We start from the raw sequence: 19,620 nt of genomic DNA, 5'->3' as shown, positions 1-19,620 counted from the left end.
ATACAATGCAGCTTGGAACATTCGAGTTAAATTAGATTCAGTTAATCGAAGCTCGGTCAAAGTCGCCCGGCTTATACCCTCTTACAGAAATTTAATACTGTGAGCGAGTGATTTGGCTGGTGATTAATTACTTATTTTGAGTATTAAAATTTAAGCACTGTTTTTTCATGCTTTTAATATTCAAAATGCCCAAAATAAGTAATTAATCACTAGCCAAAATAATCGCTTACAGTATTGAATTTCTGTAAGGGCAATCTACGTCGGAAGTTAATCGGCGTGGGGATAATCAGTGGGGATCGGCCTCTAATGTCCAGACTGTCCAGAGCGAGCCACGATCCACGATGCACGGAGATCCGCTCGTCCGCTCCGCGCGGCTCGGTGACTCGGCGGCGGCGGCGCGAAAGCGAAACGCCACAACCCGCAACGCCGCGCCAGTTGCCAGACTTGCCAGTTGTGCACGAGGCAGTCGTCGGCGAGCTTTCGGCTATGATGGTCACGTTGCTCCCCCGTTGCAGCCGATAGTACAAACGGAACCTCCACTCGGCCGCCCCGGTGTGCGCTGTCCCCCGGCCCACGGCCTTTAAAAAGCCGCTTTTGCTCCAACGCTTTTCTGCCGTGCTCGTATACCAGTACGTAAATGTGTCTTCTATCTATTTTCTGCCCCGGCTGCGTAATCGGGCAAATCGCACTGTATCGATCGTCCCGCGAGCCCGCGACACGTACCGCCGGATAGTACGTGACAGTTCTTGTGCGTCCTCCGAAGTGTGTCGATGCTTTCTGTCGGTTTTGTGAAACAAAGAAAGTATATGTCTTATATTTCTAGTATGTATAGTATAGATAAAACGCATTTATGTGGATTTTTTATAGCCAAAATAATTATAATATAACTGTTTTATATATATATAATATTTATAAATGTTTATAAATGTATAAAATGTATATATGTGTGTGTGTGTGTGTCTATAGGATATATATACATTTATAAACATAATATATAATATAATTGTTATATATATATATTTTTTTTTTGATATATAATTTTATTTACGAATATATTTATGAATACATATGATAACATATGTGCATTTGCACAATTGAGAGATTCACACAATTGATTTCAGAAAATAATTTTCCATTTGGCGCGCCTCCGTTGCGTCACGCGTGCTTTATGGAGCGCCGCGATCGCTTTTAATGTATGCCTTTGTATTCAATACGCGCGCCGGAAATGATTTTACGGAATTATAATCTCGGCCGCGTTCCCGATTCAAATCGCGAAAACGGCCACGTCGCTCGCTCAATTCCACGCTTCCGACGAGCGATTTCTTAACGGAAACGGCGCGCGTTCTCCTAGCGGTCGCGTCGAAAGTTTCATCCCCCTTATATACTCTCGACGTTACGCGTCACGGGGCACGTAGGCCCCGAAGGATTCGACGAAGTCGGAGTCGCGTACGTAGTCGCGTCGCGCGAACGAGCTTGGCAGCTGTGGGCGCAGGTACGAGACTCGGGAAGCGTCGCGTCGGAGGTCGCGCTCCTCGCTCCCGGCAGTCCCGGCTCCAAACGATTCCCCGGATATTACCGTTAGAGAACGATCCGGCCGCAGCGCAGTTTCTAGCGAAGCCGCGGTGGTAAGTCGCCGTTCGTTATTCCCGCAATTGCAGGCATTTCAGCTCGTGAGCGTCCATGATTATTCTCCCCCCCCCTCCCCTCGCCCGCCCCGTTAAATCCAACAAGGTTAGATCGATCGCGACCGTGAAATCGTTGCGGTGCCGACGGTAAATTAAATTATCAAAAATCATTTTCCGATACGCGTTTTTCAGTGTCGCGCCGCGAACCGGTCTCCAGGAAGAAAAAGGAGAGAGAGAGAGAGAGAGAGAGAGAGAGAGAGAGAGAGAGAGAGAGAGAGAGAGAGAGAGAGAGAGAGAGAGAGAGAGAGAGAGACGGGAAAAAAGTACCAGGGAAAAGAAAAGGGAAGGAAAAGGGGAAACTCGCTTCCGCCTTTCGATCTGCAAATCGCGTCTCGATATTCTCGATTCTCGATCGCGAACGGGATTGGAGGCGTTGCCTCGACCTCGCTATTTCCCTCCGCTTTAACGGTACACCGCAAGGTTTCTTTCGCAGCGGCGTAAAAACATAATTTACGAATGAAATATATGGATCGTCGCGCGTCGGTGGGGCTCCTCGCGGCCGTCCGTCACGCGGGCGTCACGCCAGCGCGCGGCGCGGTCGTAAAAGTTAACGGCGACCCGCGCCGTTAAACTTACCGCGGATGACGCTTTTGACAAAACGTCCGGAATACACAATCGAAATGTATGCCGAGAGACGTACGAGGCACTGTACCTGTGCATTATTTTGTGAAAGTAGGACGTACGGTCCCGCCGCGCTTATTCGCGCCGACTTCCACGTCTCTGACGTGACTCCACTTCCTCCTTCACTTATATTATTCGCTAATTTTCCGTCGCGCTTCGTGCCTCCTTCGAGAGGCGCGAAAGTTTCTTCGACGACGCTCAACGAACCGCCGATTCGGCCTATCGTTCCTATTATTCGGTGTATTCTCGCGCGATATATTGTTTTATGTAAAAAGAAAAAGAAAAAGAAAAAAAAAGTTGGAGTTAAGAGGCCCGATTTTTTAAAGCCGCTGTCATTAAGCTATACAGAAGCAGAAGCAAGGACTAAGTATTCTGCTTTCTTGGTAGTTTTTTTTTACTCGCGCATTTTTACTGTTAAACAATTAACAATTGTAATCGTGACGATGTGAAACAGAACGCGCTTCGTATTATCCGCGCTTTTAATGGCATGCGGTAGCCTTCGTGGCTATCGCGAGACGATAAGAGCATTTTATTAAGTTTTATACTTGTACTTGTATGTTCTGCTTTTTTTTCTCCCCCGTCGATTGGATCGGCTTTTTGCTGTAATTAACTCGTGTAATGTTCTCTACATTTTCTGTAAATCAGTCGAGTTATTAATGCACGCATTAATTGATTGATTATACTCGATCACGAGAAGAATGTTTTTCCTCTTACAACTAACAATAATAAGTAATTGTAGCAAACATCGCGCGATGTACATACTATCTTCACGTTCGGGTTCGAGACGACGTTTCTCATAATAAATCGTTCAACGATTTTATCGGTTTATGAAGAGAGTTTCTCACAACATATTAAAATTCTTCTTTATAATATCGCGTGAAATGGAAATTCTCGGGAGACTGTATAATTTCCAACCAACAGTTACATTTTCTCCAGAAATACTTTAGTTCTTTCCTGCAATTATTTGGAGCGTTCAATAAAACGTTTATATAAACGAGAGTAAATACTATTAATCTTTTGTTATCTTATTCTAAAATATCGGGGAGTTAAAATTATACTTTTATCTAAATTTACTGGACATTCACAATTTCTTTATCAAGTTCACGCATTTAAAATTTATTCGTTAAGTAAACACGATTTCGTTGATGGCGTGTATATACAATATATACGTTGCATCATTTTCGTAATCGTAAATAATAACGATAGTGATTCAGTCTTTTGCGCACAACGATAATAGCTACTTTCACACACACACACACACACACGTCGAATTCATAATGAATCGCAATGATATAATATATTAAGTACGTTAATGACTTCCTGATCCACGCGCCCGACTGCAAATAAATAACTCGCAGCCACAGATAAGAAAAATAAAAACGCGGGCACGCGATCGCCCGGATTTTGTGTGTGATTCTTTGACAAACGATTCGGAAACAAATATCGGCCTTTTTTCTTTCTCTCTTTCTGCGCTCGAAGACGGCGTACGGGACAAATTACGCGAGATACACACGTTTGTCGACACGTTTGCATGCCGGATGCATAATCGCGCGTTCGGGAACTCGCGGGCTCACGGTCGGAGTAAAAGTAAAAGTCCTTAGTAAATATCGCGGCTCGTTGAACTTAAAATCAATGTGAATGTAACGGAAGGCCAATGCAAGCCGAAACCTGTCCGCGCGCTAACCGCTATTTTTGTCCTGGCGTTGGCTCGCATGTATGCTAATTTACAAACGTCACCCCGTCATCAATCTCTCTGTGGGAAATTGACAACGATTGGTCTATTAGCGACGGGCAAGATGAAATCTCGTCTCGAAGGAAATGTCCGTTTTTTTTTCGAAAATTGCAGCGACGTACGATTTGTGCGATTAGATTGCCGATGTCTAATTTTATCGTGATTATTTTTTAATCGCGTATTAAATCCGTGTCGCTGATAGAGTCGCTGGTAAAAATTATGCAAAACATTTACGAGAATATAAATGTTGCGCTTTTCATGAATGAATGATGAGAAGAAGGTGTCGCACGGTATAATCGGTTTATGATTATTATAATCGGTTGATAAGATATAGGTTCTCATTACCTTGAGGTACAACAATCGCGTGAGAATCCTCGAATCATGCTGTTTGAATGGAAGGAAGCCGCGGTCTTTACGTAAGCTCGCCATGCCGTGTAATTGCAATTTGCGCGAAAATACCGGATTACACGTACATATTTACGGATAAACGCCGTGTTTGCCGGCGATGTATTTAATTTACGGACGCGTCGAGAAACGAGTAAACAAATACATGACTATATACATTTTATCGATGTTGTAGCGATTTAATTAAAAAAAAAATATATATATATATATATATGCCCGACAAATTTCTGAAATATTGTAATATATGATAATTCCTGATATATGTTCCGTTTCATTAATTTTTAATCAAGTTCCGCGGGATTTCGCAGGCCCATAATTTGCTGTCAAAAAATTAATGCAGGGTATTTAAGCAGGCCGCGATGGACATGAATTCATTGGTGAACGACCTGCCGCAACCGCAGGTTCTCCGGTGTTATTAGCTGATAAGCATAATACGCGATCTCCGAGAAATCGAATCGTTGCGTCGTAAACAAAATTCCTCGAAGGAGATGCGCGTTACGCCTCATCACTTTCAAAGTCCGATCTTGATATTAAAGGTAATATCAAATATGTTACCATTGTCGTGTGGTTTCGCTGACAATGAGCAACACGACGGGGCTTATCGTCGTGACGCGGATGACCTTGGAAACCGCGAAAGCTGTGTATTTCGTGTCTTCGCGAGATACGACTTTCCCGCAGTAAGATTTAGAGCACACTCGTGCGATTATGTTACACGAATGTGTGTACGACTGCGATTTTGCTTCCCGACCTTTGTCTCCGTCAGTCATTGGCCGCGTGGATGTTGCGCTAAAAGCTCTTGTGCGTGCCGGATGTTATTACGTAAATAGATTTACTTCACCGCTATTGCAATAAATTCGCCGATGTCGTGTGTGCTTTGTGTTAGCTTAGCTGTATATACCTGATAATCCGCGGCATAGGGTGACGAATTAAAGACGTGGCTGAAGATTATCTTATGAAACGCGCTTATGTCATTTCGTGTTTTTAAAATTTATGTAAATTGTAAAAACATTGTAGAATCTCGTCGTGCTGCAATAATGGCGACTGCATAACTCGATTCTTGTATTTTTATTAAAATGATTATCAGAGATTTTTTCCGTTTTTAAAAAAATATTTTATTGTTATTATCGACACTTTTATTATATTATATTTATCAACTCGTAGATGAAGTTTATTTATTTATAAAAGAAAATATCTCCATATTATATTGGAAAAATAATTAATTTATTAATTAATCATAGGCGAGTTGCGATGAATCTAACTTCTTCCACGTATTGATATACGTATAATCATTTGTTGGAGTTCGATCGGTTTTATCGGTTTGACAAATTGGCATATCGTTTGTGTTTTCCAGTTACTTTTAAAATCGCGCTTTGTTTATCGAATAAAAACTCGCGTTACTTGTGTCGCTCCGTTTTTTTTCCCGGGTTCATAACGTTCTGCATAGGTCATGCAATAAAGTGTCTGATTGCAGATGATCATAATTTTGCGGAATTATGCGCATATTGATCGCCGCAATTTAATTTACGAGCAACATTTAATTTTTTCAGATTAGTAAGACTATTTAGTAACCTTGATGATCTTCGTCGACGGAAATTTACATTAATTATTTTAATTTATTTACTTGCAGGCACATATTTAGCGTGTAAAACAACAGAATATTTAACGCGATCATCTAAAATGCAAATGGTCAGTGTCAAGCATAGTTATTACATATTATGCCATGCCTTTCGCTTTTTAATCTATTCATTTTATTATTATTATTGATTAATAGGTTAAATTAACTTCACCCTCCGGATTTACAATTACCATCGATCTTTGTTTTTCTTCCTCTCTCTTTTTCACATCTCACATTATATCTCTTATAAAGGTTAAATCTTGATCTCACAGAAAACTAGGAACAATGAATAAGAAGCTTATTAATTATAATTATCTCGAGGAGCATTAAAAATAATAATATAAGTAATTTAAGAGACTATTAGAAACGAAATGTTAATTAGAACAAGAGACCGCGTAAAAATAGGCGTAAAAATTTATTGTTACAACAATTTTATTACCTTGAAACGAATTAATGTACGAAAAGAATTTGCGAAAATATTCTCATAAAAGGCTCTTAAAAAATTGTTCGTAAGATTCACAGAAAAAAAAAAAAGAAATTTTATGTCTTTCCCACTCGAGCGCTTCGAAAAAACATCGTCAGAAAGACTCTTAAACAACTGCTCGTAAAATTCAGAAGAAAATAAATTTTATTATCTACGCCTCGAAAACTCAAACCGCTCATTTGGTTTACGGATGGGTTCGTTCCTTAATCTTGCAAGCAGATTAGATTAATTCTCAGCCGATTTGCAAATCGGAGCGCGGAGGAACCGCTTTCTTGGCGCACCGAATGAATTCTATTTTCGTAGCTGATGTCGGAGGCCCAATAATTCTGCTTCTTTGTATCGCGGGGTAACGAAGTCCGAAAAAATTCCGTCACGACTGTTCGACGACCGATGTGACGACCGACCTTATAAAGCGCGCAAACAATTCGGTATCTTCTCCTTGTTTTTTAAAGGACAGTGGGTTTCTCTCGTACGCGCGGTACTCCCTCAACGCAAAATATTCAGTCGGACTGTGATAGTCCGATTGAGCAAGTCGGCCTTTTTTTTTTTGCACAATTATCCTTCGACTTTGCATTTACCCAGTCTTTCATGATTATACTCGCTCGTTAAAGTCGCAATATGTAATTAGTAATCCCTCATTCGCAGACAACAATGTAAGGTCGTCTTAAATATCGAGTTGCGTGTATCAAATTGTCGTGTAGTCGTGTACGCATTGCATATCACAATGTGGAATTTTTGCATGAGAAATTTTTAATAAGAAGATAACGAATGTTCGACATAATGTTTTACATCTCTACGAGCGTTTTTCCCCCTCCGAAGGAGAGATTTATGGCAGTGTAATGATAATGAAATAAACGGGACGTCACGTTTCTAATACGGTGGAGGTCAATAGTTAACCGAGATAACAAAAATTGTCTAGCGGTCGAGATTACGTCGCGTCGTCGTGGTAATTAATATGTGTTTCGCGCGAACCTGTTTTCTGATGACTTCGCGAATTAATTTCAGGCTCCATAAGGCCGCATATTTTCTTTCGCCGCGCTAAAAGTTGCCTCGCCACATATCTATATCTAGCGATACCGTCCGCAACTTTTTTTTAGCGTGCCGGGCTTTTTTTTATGCGCGTATTGTTTACTCGGTCATGAACGGATATCATTATCTTTCGCATACAAACGATATTTTAACAGACGATTAGCGGTACGTTTGCTATAATTATATAAATCTTAATTTGTAATTTATTTTGACGGGCTCCTCTTGATTTATTGTTTCAGATTGAACTAATAAGGTATGCGAGAGCGGGAGTCATCGTGAACGCAGTGCCAGCGAAACCGACCAATTTTTCGTCGACGAACGAAGAAGATTTGAAAGAAAGTGCAGTGAAACGGACGTGCGCGCTGAAACGCGACCGAATGATACCCGAGACCCCGTGACGTTTCCTCTTCAATTTTTATTGTCGTGTGCACGCGAGCGAGCTTGCGTTTTGAATCATCTTCGTTATCTCCATTCGCCATGACCACTCCGACGACCCACTGCTCGCCGTCGCGGTCGTCGCTGAGTTGCTGCCAGTTCGACCGCAGCAGCCAGGACGACATGCGAGGACCGGCTATCATCGGCAACAACAATTATTTCCTCCAGCGGGAGAAGCACTCCTTCCCGAAAAGGCCCCAGGTCGACCTGTCCTTCCGCGACATACGCTACCGCGTCAAGGAATGGAGCATACGCAACTTCTCGATCCGTAAGTACGTCAGAAAGCAAAAAAAGAAAGTATTAATATAACAATAACGCGACGCCCGGGGGTCACATCCTACTCGCGACTTTAAGTGGCGGCAAGCTTTGTTGATGAACGCCTTTGTGACGTGCACTTCATACGTGACAACATTTCTCGGGGAAAATCCAGAAGGAAAAAAGAAACGGAGACGCGTTGATGATTTACGAGCCGCGTAATCAATTAAGAAAACATATAAATGTCACTTTTTTTTATTATCAAATAATTTTATGACTTTAACTGAATCTTGACTCTCACTTATCAAACTTGTACCAATTACCGGATATCCGGCATGTATATTAATATGATAATAACACTGTGCGACTTTAGTTCCATATACAACTTTCGTCAGTGTTATTTTTCTCTGTCATTTCTAACATCCTTTTCTATGACATACTTTTTCCGCATTATCGTTTGCTCCTTGGGTTATCAGCGCGCCATAAACTAAAGATTGCACTTACACGTCTCACAGCCTTAGCATTTTAGGTCAATATCGGTTAATTATTTTGCACTTGCATTTTCCGCACGATCGTTACAAAATTATTTTCGTGGGTACGATTTGCGATTTTTAGAAGAATTTTGTTAAAAATTATGAGTCAATGTGTCCCTACGGTTTCCTAAAATATGTAATAAAGTATTATATATTTTGCGAAATCCGATAATGAATTTGGAGTTTGATGAACGTGACAAGTTGTTATAATATAAGTTTCTTCAGATTCTCGTAGACAATAGTCGCATAAGTGAAAGCAGATTGTAATTACACGGTGCTCGTGAATTACTCAACGGTGACAAGGAGTTTTCGTTTAGCCTTGAAAAAATCGTAAATGTTACGGTTGAAGTGAAAACACACTTATAGTATATTAAATGGTTTTAATTGTTTTAAAATATTACCCGGATATATACATATGTGTCGTGTTACACACGCAGAGACACATCGATCGTTCAGAATAATTTGACGATTGCTATAATTGCTTTAATGACCGTATATTGCGGGGCTAGTGACGTACTTGAGGAGAAAGTATTTGTATCGTGTAGCTATATACGATACGCGAAGAAAGTTTTAAACGGAGAAAGTATCGCGACGCGTTTTTGAAAATATAACGTACAAAAGTTGACGCGGCGTATCTCGGCAGTTTCAGAGATATCGCAAATATATGATCGGATATCGATATAAAAATATATATAATGTTGAAAGCAAAACAGTTTAATGAGACAACAGCCGTCGGTTCTTAGAAAGCGAAATGTGTTTTACACTTAACCTTTGATTAATTTTTTTATTAAATTAAACATGTTGAGACAGGCAGACAGACAGACAGACAGACAGAAAGAGAGACAGAGAAAGAGAGAGAGAGGATCAAAGAATCAATGCACATTCAAAACTAGATCAATGATATTCATTGCGCTGTGAAAAAATGTGGCTGCTAATATTAGAATTATGATTTGACTATCACTTTTCCTCATTGTGTCACACTGCTCATAAATTCATTTAATTGAAATATCGCTCCGGCGACAGAACGATGTGATCGTATCTCATTTCTACGTTTCGATAATGCTATCGTTCCTGTAGGCAGTCTGCGTGACAGGTTGCTCAAGTGACAAGTACATTAATAACAATTTAACTTTGCTGGTTTCTTTTAAATCTATATTTCTACGCGCGTTTCACTACGTATGCTAATTAATTAATTAGCGTATAGCGAGGTATCAGCTGTTTTTCTATCGTTAATAGCGGCATTTATCTCGGTGGAAAAAAATTGCTGCATAATTCTTCTCTTTTACATAATGAGACGTAAAGCGTGACAGCGCTTTATAGCATGCGTATCCTATTATTGATGGCGCACGTATATTAAGTTTATGTAAATAAATTGCTCTTTCGAAATTCGTAAATGACATCAATTGTTTTGGATTACGAAAGAAAGTAACGTAAGCCGTGCGGCGAGATCATCGCTTTAGCAAATATTCGCTAAACGTTTTAAAAATGTATTCCTGCGTGTGCTCACATTGTACACGATTACTGGATGATTTTAACAGATAAAAATCATTCGTAATACATAATAGTATATAGTATACTACGCAGATAAGATTGAGTAAACGATAACATTGATACGATACATGCTTGCCCTACATATTAAATTAGATATAAATTTATATATATAAATATTTATATATAAATATTTTTTAATTGTCTCTCGCGCTTTTGTTAATTGCGCAGCATTTAACGATAAATGTGTTATACAACGTTTGTCGTTATCTTGAAAGATGCGCGTCAAATGATAAATGATTTCGCTTCGTACCGAAAAGAGGACACGACGGCGAATATCGCGCGGCTCGAGTCGCGTAAGCGTCGATCGGTATCTTTCCGCGTCTGCCCGTTTGGACGTACCATTACTTACATCGAGTATAAAATTCAAGAGTGTGTCGCATCCGCTGTAAGAATTTATTGTATTATTCATGTTCCGAGAAAGGAAGTTGTGCGTCACAGACAATGCCACGTACAACAATACGTGCCTTCGTTTAAACTGCAGGGTCGATTCTACGAAACATCGTCTCGTAATCATTCTACTGCAAAAAAATATGCGTGAGAGGAAAATATTCGATAAGTTATTTAAAGAAAGATTCATACACGAAATTTTATTATTACATGTTAATTGTGCTTCCTCGATTCCTCTTTAAATCGGTGAACTGTCGTCAGTTTCGCGCGAGAGAGAGCATTATCGACGTGCGTATAATTTATCACGCGTACGCGTATTTTATGTATAATATAAAGCGGACAGGTGTGCGAACGAGGCTCGAACGTGAATAGAGATCTGCCTACGAAAGCGCGCGATCGAGGAGTACGGTGGCGACATAAGAGAGAAAGCCTCCGCGGCTGAAGTTATATTGATGCGTACCGTGACATTCACATGATTCGCCAGTGAATAACGCGAGATACGAAGCTCCGGAATGAGAGGATTAGTCATGCGATATGTCGGATACCGTTTCTGTGCTTGATCTCATTGTCGGTATATATATATAAGATGTTCCTATAATAGCACGAGTATGTTTCAACATGGCTGGAGAACGGTCGAATCCAATGTGATTTTTCGCTTCCTTTTAGGCACGCGGAATGCGCTCGTCGCACTTGCATCTCGCACGTGGAATGGAAGACCAGGTGAAGCGATCGAAGCATTCGTAGTCGCCCCATAAGGGAAAGTAAACGTTCCCCAAAGATATTTCGTGTCAAATTCCGGCTCCTTTCTTTTCTCGGCGGGATCCGTCTTCCTCCTGCATTTCGTTTCCACGTTTCTTCGACCCGCGCACGTGTTCATAGCTTCGCGTCTTATTGTTATAGCTGGACACAACAATTGTTATCTCGTGCTTATAGAACGCCTCCGGCGATCGGGCATTGTGCGCGACGCGTTACGTAAAGTATGATTAAGAAGAAATATAACTCGACTAGACTCAATATCGCCCATCTCTTCTCTTTCTCTTTTTCCCTCGGTGACATACAGCGTACAACATGAGGAAAAGGGGCACTAGGCTGTCGCGCGCGCACCCTCCTCCCCCCAGTATGTCGCACAACGGTCTGATCGTCCGTCGGCTGCTACGCGATTATAGCTTTAACGAGCACGTTCTGTTATCAATTTATCGTGAAAGCAGTTCAAGGTTTGTTTGGACGAGCATTTACAAGGTTGGCAGAAATAATCGAATCGCTCTGAAAATGCTATTCGCCTATATGAGTTTCCTGTCTTATACGCATATAGTCTCGGCGTTTTTGTAAAAGTGGAGAGATAAGTACGATCTGCGAAAAGTTCCTTTCAAATTACACTCGCGTTCGTCTTCTATTCGAAGGCAGATTAAGATTGAGAACGAGGCAAAATTTCTTTGTAACTCCACCTGCACACATTACCGTATAAATAAGTTTCTCACGAAGTAATTTAATTCGATATTTAATCTCCCGCGCACAAGAAAGATGTATTTTACATATATTTATAAAAATCTTAGTAAAAATTCTGAAGATGAATATTAATGCCTGCACATGTATTGACAATTGTAATGTGTTGGCACTCAAGGTGTTACAGATAATCTTGCATATCTATTAACCTGGGAACAACGGCATTCTCTTATGCAAATCCTTAGTATCTTAATGTAATAAGTTAAGAAATCAAAGTTGAGTTTCTCCGGAGAAGGTCGCATAAATAGATCTATTATTACCATACTTTTTCTACTTATGCAGGATTCAGGAAATATAAAATTGCATTTGTAACTTGCGAGGCTAACTCCGATGTAATGTTTCCGATTTTATTTCTTTGTACAAAGTATTGCTTCTTTTCAATTACGTGTTCTCATATGTCTTACATTTGCGCGCAAATAAGATGCGATCTAAAGTCAATGACTTTAAAGATAGCCTTGAAGCAGTTGCTTGGCGAGCTCTATAACCCATTATATAAATCTTGCGATCGACATGAACGAGAGAGTCGCGTTAAATGTTACGATGTCCCGTAACTAACGACGTGTGCTCACGTTGTTTTTCACCTCTTTTGCACGCTCCAGCTATTAAAGTTGAGGAATATTATCACAGGAACGCGCGTCCGCGCGCGAAACAGAAGTTAACAATGAATCATCGCGCATCGAATGACGTAATCACGTAATAACGATCACGTGCGTCTTGTTACAGGCGACAATGAAATTCTGCACGGCGTCAGCGGCGAATTCAAGTCCGGCGAATTGGTGGCTATAATGGGACCATCCGGAGCCGGGAAATCGACGTTGCTGAACGCTCTCGCCGGTTTCACGTGAGTATCGAGAACTCGTTCCTCTGACACACTTTAAAATTAACGCGTCCGCGGATCATCCGCGACTTCGGCAATATGTTTCTCCTTCGCGCACGCGCGGATCTCTTTCTATATGCGCATTGCGCAACCTCTTGTTGTGCATTCCTTCACATGTTTTCTGAATGATTTAAGTGTTATCATTCCACGTTTTTTAATTTTGATTTACGCGGGCGTTTCACGAGCGTTTAATCATTATAATGCGCGGACGTACGCAGTAGAAACCTGACCTTTGGCAAGATAACGCATTGAGCTGCATTTGTGCTTGTAATGAGACTCGATAGGTGAATTTACATTATGGAAACAAAGTTTCAGATAGTGCTATATCTAATAACCAATTCGCAATTTTCCTCTATTCGTGATTCGTCATCGCCAGAACGATCGGCTAGTAAAACGCGAAGACGCCAGAAGACGCGTGTCTGAACTGAATAATGCGAAAAATTTGAATTTGATTCGCTGTAGGCTGCTTAGGACTCGAGAGCGATATCAGATAACGAATCGATTACATTCAATATCAAGTTAAATAATGCGAGAAACTTGAACTCAATTCGCCGTGAGTTTTCCGTGTAGGCTGAGAAGGATACCGAGATTGATTCACGATATGGCTCCATGCACGTGGAGTTTTTTCTTGACGTAGTTTAGCATTATCATGGAATACATGTTCTAACCGAGCTACTTAATAAGTTCGCTCACGTAGAACACACGCACGCATCGTGTGATTCGCAGGTCTTTTTTTCCTGTAATTCGCTTGATGGCGAGCATCGTTTTGTCGCGTGTTTTAATGTACACGGAAACTCTTTTTCGTGCGAGAGAACGCGTCTTTTATTGTCGCCTTCGGCAGAAAAAGAAGAACAAATTAGAACAAATCTCGCAGAAATCGGTATGTTACGTGCGCGAATATCAATTATGCGGTATTAATCAAGCACGTGTGTCTCGTAAATTAGTAATATATTTGATGAGTCGCTGCGAGTCTATCGGATCTCTTTTGCATTATAAGTTCCTTTTTTTTTTTCGATTTGTTTCTCACAGTTTCCTCGCAATTTTTCCTTTTTACGTAACGAAGATTCTTCACGTTGTAATTGATTTGTGGTATTTCCAATTATTATATACACTGAAAAAAATCTGGTTCGTTTATTTTCCACCAGAAAATACTGCATGGTTAGATCTACCACAATCTGGTACCACAATCTTAAATTAATAGGAATTCCGGTTGCATTAATTGGAATTTCTGGTTGCATTAATTGGAAAAATCTGGTTCGTTCATTTTCCACCAGACGTCCAATTAATTCAACCAGATTTTTTTTTTTTTTCAGTGTACCTATACTTATGCTGGATTTTAAAACTATTTTGTGTCATGCAGTTATTATGATAAATAATACCGATGAATTATACATAATTCAGACATTGTTAAGTATTTTTGATTTTTCTTACACAAAATACGGCCAATATTATTTGCTTCAGAAAAACTGATTTTACTACTGCAAATGAGACCTTGATATTATATACCGTAGTTATTTATCGTGGAAAATAAACGTGAATCGAACGATTAGTATAATAGACGAAGATAATCGTCTATTAGATTTGATTATTGACGATAATCCATATTTTGCTTCCTACTTATTATGCATATAACGAAAAAAAAATATATATGACGATGTAGATGGAAGAGAATTGCTTATACATATAAAACGATCTTGTTTTTTTTTAAATATTATTTACACTTTCGTATAAATCTATTATATGTATTTTATATCAATAATAATTTAATAATGACCACAATTTAGTCATACATTCTACTCGTGTATTAAAGTTTTTTTTACAAATATCGTTTATTACATAAAATATATTATTTATATACAATGTATCATTACAATATGATGCGCTTACAGAAAGTTTATTACCGATCGTGTTATTTCATTTAGAAGATATTAAAATAAGGGTATTAATTAGAAGAAGAGAAAACGTGTTATTCTGTTAAAAAAAAGCTTAAAATTAAAAGCAATTTTATTTAAGACAAAAACATATCGTCCATAAAATATCTTCCTTGAAACCAAACAATTTTTCCGAATACTAAGGCGTTTTTACGTACATCTATTTATTCTTAATATGTTTGTCTGTATTTTCGTTGAAAAAAAGATATCAACTATAGTTAAATATTTGTCCACCGCTTTTGAGTTAATATTAACATTTCGAATTAAACATTAATTCAACTGCATTAATCTAAATGCGCACATCGTATTACGTTGAATATCTCTAGTTGTGTCGAGTGGAAAAGAACGGATAGTTTTTCTGATGATAATTGTTGCTTGATTGCATATCTCGGTATATTAACTAAAAAATCAACTATCCTGCAGTGCGCTTAAGCGTCTAATCAATTATCTATTCTACGTCTTTTCTATTTTCAAAGCGTCTCGCTTACATATCGTTCTTCCATACTATTCATTACTGCATAGTATTGCACTCTCTGTAACTTCCGTTTTAAATTGTTGCACGATGTTAGGCGATATCAATCCCAGGTAGCAAGCACATGTCATTTTGACGTCAATTGACGTCAAAAGACGTCAAAATGACAGAGTTTTGACGTCAATTGACGTCAAAATGACATGTGCTTGCTACCTGGGATTACATCTCAATGCAGAATATCTACTGGGCAGGAAATTACGTAAATATTCAGTAATGTTGCGGGACTTCAATGCCACATTGTACTTGTGAGGGCAAATCGCAGCCTTGTCAAGTATACTTATGGAAACGTACATTCTTCCGTGCAAACGTTAAATCTTTCGACATTTTTCGCTGAAAGACAGCGAGTATTTAATAATTTCTCTTTTTGACAATATAATTGTTCGTAATACGAATGTATCGATGGCAATGCGTAGGGTAAAGGGTGTAAGCGGAGAAGTTCGGGTCAACGGTAAGGTACGAGCACCGCAGAGCGAACGATGGAAGAGGACGTCGTGTTACATACAGCAGGACTCCATTCTCAGAACGTTCATTACCGTGGGAGAAGCCATGACGCTAGCTGCTCATTTGAAGCTCGGTTACACAATCAGTTCCGCTTATAAACACTCTCAGGTTCGTGATAATTGACCGTCTACTTTAATTGTCGCGTTTTGAATTCTTCCTTTTTCTTTAAACGCAACACAAAGGTCTCGTGTTCAGTTTCGCGCGCGAGGAAAAATTCGATCTATCTCTTATAAACTTCTCCTCTCCATTTTCCTCGCGACACGTACGATTTATGGAATTACCCCATTATCTTTGGACGTTCCCAGCCGCACCTTCTAATTCTATTCACGCTCGATGTATACGCGCGCAGGTTTTAGAGCTGTTGGAAATGCTAGGGCTGAGCCACTGCTATGACACGTTATGCGGAAAGTTGTCCGGAGGACAGAAGAAACGGCTCGATATCGCCTTGGAACTCCTAACTAATCCTTCAGTATTATTTCTCGACGAACCAACGACTGGTGAGTAATACATTACAGATTGGCACAATTCTTAAAAATTGTATATTTAAAAGACAATTAAAATACAAAATTTGATTATAATTCTTAAGCGATTTCACAGACATAGCGCTTCGACGTGATTATAAAAAGATTGAATAGATAAAAGTAAAATTAAGAAACAGAGGTCAATTATAAAAACTGTCTCGGTACAGAAAATCATTGGAAAAAAATTAAGGAGACGTCAAAATAGCATTTAAAAAATACTTAAGTAGTTCGAAAATAAAACACGTACTGTAACTTCGTTAAACAAACGTTTCTGCTAAATAATATTGTTAAGCTCATAAAACATAGTAATAGCTAGCTAACGATATGAATGTTACAGAATAACGTTATATATGAGATAAAAACGATATGAGAATGTTTCAAAATTACATGTCAAGACGTAATAGACCAAATAGAATGTATAAAAACAACCATGATATCTTAATAAATACAGTGTATTAACCCGGAAGCTAATCATTATAGCGTAAGAAGCCGAAGACGATTAGCGTGCGGACTTGTGTTTGTCTGGACTTTGCTGTCCATTTTATGAGCTTTCTTAGTTATTTGTTCGATCTAGGTAGCTCTAAAACACCTTATATATAAATTAAAACTAATGCAGACGATCGTGGAATTGTATCTTGTTGCTGACAGTTAATGAACCTGGTAATGCGACTGCTCGATACCTAGAAGTCTTTGTCTATCAAGCTACCGATCGTAGTCGGAGGCGCAAATAACGATTATTGCGTCGCAAATAATGCACTTAATAATCACCTGACAATCTAACATTTCACAATAAGCGTCATTGTACTCGTGTATCAAATTACCCTAGAAAAAATTACGACGTTATAATCATGCCGCGCCGTGATAGTCGAACTGGCAGAGGTCTCGCAACAACCTGTCTCGCGATTCGAGATGTGTATTTCCGATTACCTCATTCTATTTCGAGCCTCGCTTGCTTAACGCTACACCTGTACGATAGACCTTAGATCTGTCATCGGGATTGCATCATCGGCGGGAGCATAATATTGTTGAACATCGTCAGTTGAGGCACCCTCCCCGTCCCGAGATAACGCAAAGTTATCAACGCGATGTCAAGGGGATTGCACTCGAATCCCCATTCCGAGCCTTTATACATTGCGTGCCGGGCAATCGCGATTGCGAAATACCGCGCGTTTTCCGCAGAATGTGTATTAGCCGCTTTGTAGGACACCGTGGAATTATTGACCTTTCCAGGCCTGGATTCCTCTTCGTGCAGCCAATGCGTCGCTCTCATGAAACGATTGGCGGAATTAGAAAGGCGTACGGTAATATGCACGATTCATCAGCCGAGTGCCTTGCTCCTGGAGATGTTCGATACCCTGTACGTGGTGGCTGGCGGTTACTGCATATACAGAGGCCCGGTCAGCTCGTTGTTACCGCACCTGGCTTCTGTCGGCGCTCATTGTCCGCCTTATCACAACCCAGCGGATTTCGGTACGTAAACCTGCTGCGGCTGCAACAATTGAGTAGGGCAATTTTAAGGCCTGAAATATCTCTCGTACGTCGCTTCTGACAGTTTCTGATTCACAAGCGAACGTGTAACTAACAGAATAAGAAATTACCGGCGGTAACGGACCAAGGTCGTATTTCGCCGTGGGCCGTGGTCCGCCCCGAAATCGCGAAATCGTATCTAAAAAAGTCTTCATAAATCGCGCGATGACGCAAGAGCGGGGTTGACTCACTACACAAGTGTGTAGTAATAGTCTCGAATAAATTAGGCAAGATAGGGAACAAGTTAAGTTTAAAATCTAGAAAGTTCTTTTGCGATGATATTGCCGCTACAGTTAGACGTGGCGAGTATGATTCGCTAAAAAGATCTTTCCCGATAGCATCGTCTATTTATGAATCTGATCTGTTGTAAGCTCTTTACTCGAAGCATCAAGATAGCAAAGTAAGAACAATCGCGTGTGTCAACGACTCGTAACGGCTTGAGTAAGTTGATTGGCAAGTACACCGATATGTGCGCAGTGGATGTTGAAACGGTCAACGTTCACTTTGAAAGCGTTCTGCACAACAGCAGAATATAATCATAAGTCTAGAAATAATGACTTTAAAATCGAATTGAATTTGTTTCAGTCATCGAGGTGGCGATCGGCGAATACGGGACTTCGCTCGATAAGCTGGTGGCAGCGGCGGAAACGTTACCGAATGATCAGAAGACGACGGTCGCTCTTACTACGAGTCAGCCTGAGGAAGGTACGGTCGCTTTTTTTTCCTATTTTACTTTCGATCCTGACTTTAAACCTGACTAGATCTCGAATAGATAAAAAATATTTCTCGGATCATTTATGTAGGGCTGTAGGGTGTTTCGCGCAAGTATGTTTCTTGGGTAAATATAAATGTTGTACAAACATAGGTCCCATAGAAGCTTTCAAGAGCTTTCTGAAATATTACAACGAAAAAATGAAATGTGCCGCGAATAAAAGGAAATCTGTTCTTATTATTAACAGGACTTATACTTTTTCTTATTGATATATTACAGTATAATTTTATGCAGTCCCGTTTCAAATCGGCCTTGTTGAAAAATATATTTTTATATTTTTTTTTATAGATACTCGATTATTTCCTTACAAAAGTTGCATGAATATTCAACGGCTTAAAACTGTTTCATGGTCTATAAATATTTTTAGTATAGTTTATATACTCATGTGTTATTCATATTAAACAAGAATTCTTTATACACAGACACGATAAAAACTTCGCTGAAGAAGTTACATGTAAAAAATGACTTTTTCCTATACCTCTCTCTTTCTTATTCTCTCTCTCTCTCTCTCTCTCTCTCTCTCTCTCTCTCTCTCTTCTCTCTCTCTCTCCCTCTTTCTCCCCCCCTCCCTCTTTCCTTCTCTATTTGCTAACGGACGTATTACAAAACACCCGTATTTTTATTTTTAACCTTAACATTCCTGTAGTAGGTAATAAATTACCGAAGAGCCCCGAGAACTTATACGCGAAAAAATTTATCATCAATTATATGAAAAGAATGAAAA

The 19,620-nt window shown here is 39.7% G+C and overlaps 2 protein-coding genes across 3 annotated transcripts in view; one reads left to right on the top strand and one right to left on the bottom strand.

The window, feature by feature from the left end:
• Positions 1-162: 162 nt before the first annotated feature.
• The window catches only part of LOC139769804 (ATP-binding cassette sub-family G member 1), a 23,906-nt gene continuing 4,448 nt past the window's right edge, over positions 163-19,620 (top strand). The window contains exons 1-7 of one of the 2 annotated variants that reach the window (XM_071701200.1): positions 163-629; positions 7,811-8,274; positions 12,959-13,076; positions 15,989-16,184; positions 16,426-16,573; positions 17,828-18,067; positions 18,710-18,829. In XM_071701200.1, the coding sequence (XP_071557301.1) occupies positions 8,049-8,274; positions 12,959-13,076; positions 15,989-16,184; positions 16,426-16,573; positions 17,828-18,067; positions 18,710-18,829 (1,048 nt within the window). In that variant the 5' untranslated portion in view covers positions 163-629; positions 7,811-8,048. Of the gene's footprint in view, positions 630-1,234; positions 1,626-7,810; positions 8,275-12,958; positions 13,077-15,988; positions 16,185-16,425; positions 16,574-17,827; positions 18,068-18,709; positions 18,830-19,620 lie in introns of those variants that run through there. The other variant, XM_071701201.1, reaches the window with a different exon arrangement.
• The window catches only part of LOC139769802 (lysine-specific demethylase 4C), an 18,338-nt gene continuing 15,318 nt past the window's right edge, over positions 16,601-19,620 (bottom strand). Inside the window, exon 11 of the mRNA XM_071701194.1 lies at positions 16,601-18,086. Within this exon, the coding sequence (XP_071557295.1) occupies positions 18,048-18,086 (39 nt within the window). The 3' untranslated portion in view covers positions 16,601-18,047. The remainder of the gene's footprint in view (positions 18,087-19,620) is intronic.

Source organism: Temnothorax nylanderi, unplaced genomic scaffold, assembly GCF_030848795.1.
Source record: "Temnothorax nylanderi isolate EJ_2023f unplaced genomic scaffold, tnyl_v1.0 TNYL_tig0024_pilon, whole genome shotgun sequence".
Lineage (NCBI taxonomy): Eukaryota > Metazoa > Arthropoda > Insecta > Hymenoptera > Formicidae > Temnothorax > Temnothorax nylanderi.
The sequence above is the reverse complement of the archived record's forward strand: the minus strand, read 5'-3'. Positions and strand labels throughout refer to the sequence as shown.